This window comes from Sphaeroforma arctica, assembly GCF_001186125.1.
Source record: "Sphaeroforma arctica JP610 unplaced genomic scaffold supercont1.11406, whole genome shotgun sequence".
NCBI classification, from domain to species: domain Eukaryota; class Ichthyosporea; order Ichthyophonida; genus Sphaeroforma; species Sphaeroforma arctica.
The window spans coordinates 1-833 of record NW_014029152.1 but is presented as its reverse complement, the minus strand read 5'-3'; the positions used below and the strand labels follow the sequence as shown (position 1 = coordinate 833).

The window sequence follows — 833 nt, the reverse complement described above, 5'->3', positions numbered from 1 at the left end:
AACCTTACTTAAGAAAGTACACTTACACGGTCAACCTTAAGGAAGTACACTTACACGGTCAACCTTACATAAGGAAGTACAAATACACTGTCAACCTTACTTAAGGAAGTACACTTACACTGTCAACCTTACTTAAGGAAGTACACCTACACTGTCCACTTTACTTAAGGAAGTACACTTACACTGTCAACCTTACTTAAGGAAGTACACTTACACTGTCAACCTTACTTAAGGAAGTACACTTACACTGTTAATCTTACCTAAGGAAGTACACTTACACTGTCAACCTTACTTATTAAACCCTGAACCCTAAATCCCTAAATCCCTACAGTAGACACCCGCAGCACACAGTGGTATGCCAAGCCATTGCTATACCACACCACACCTCAACACGCCTCATTGGTATAGCACCGCACTTTTAACCCTAAACCCTAAACCCAGTGGTCCTAAACCCTACACCCTAAACTCTACTAAACCCTAAAACCCCACACCATACCAACACCAGACCGCCGCATCACCAAACGCGTTCATACCTCGATACTCAGCTCAATCGCAGACTCCAGTTTGCACTTGATGGCGTTAGGGTTGAAGCCCTTCTGTGACATTGCCGAAGGCTTCAGCACATAACCGCAGCGCCCGTTGTCGCTGAATCTGCCCTCGTTCAATTGATACGCACTGTCGTACGTCTGGAAGTTCAGGGCCACCATTTGCGCTCCGCAATTCCACCTGTGCGTAAAACAGGTGGGTGGGTGGGTGGGTAGTGTGTATGTCTGTGTGTTAGTGTGTTAGTGTATGTGTTTGCGTGTAAGTGTGTGTGTTTGTGGGTTTGAGTG

General features: G+C 45.9%; 1 protein-coding gene across 1 annotated transcript; it reads right to left on the bottom strand.

The window, feature by feature from the left end:
- Nucleotides 1-533: 533 nt before the first annotated feature.
- SARC_17616 (hypothetical protein) lies at nt 534-707 on the bottom strand (the record flags this gene model as incomplete). The annotated part of the gene is made up of 1 exon (XM_014288292.1): nt 534-707. A coding segment is annotated over one exon (174 nt), but the record flags the coding sequence as incomplete, so codon positions are not given.
- Between the last annotated feature and the right edge of the window lie 126 nt (nt 708-833).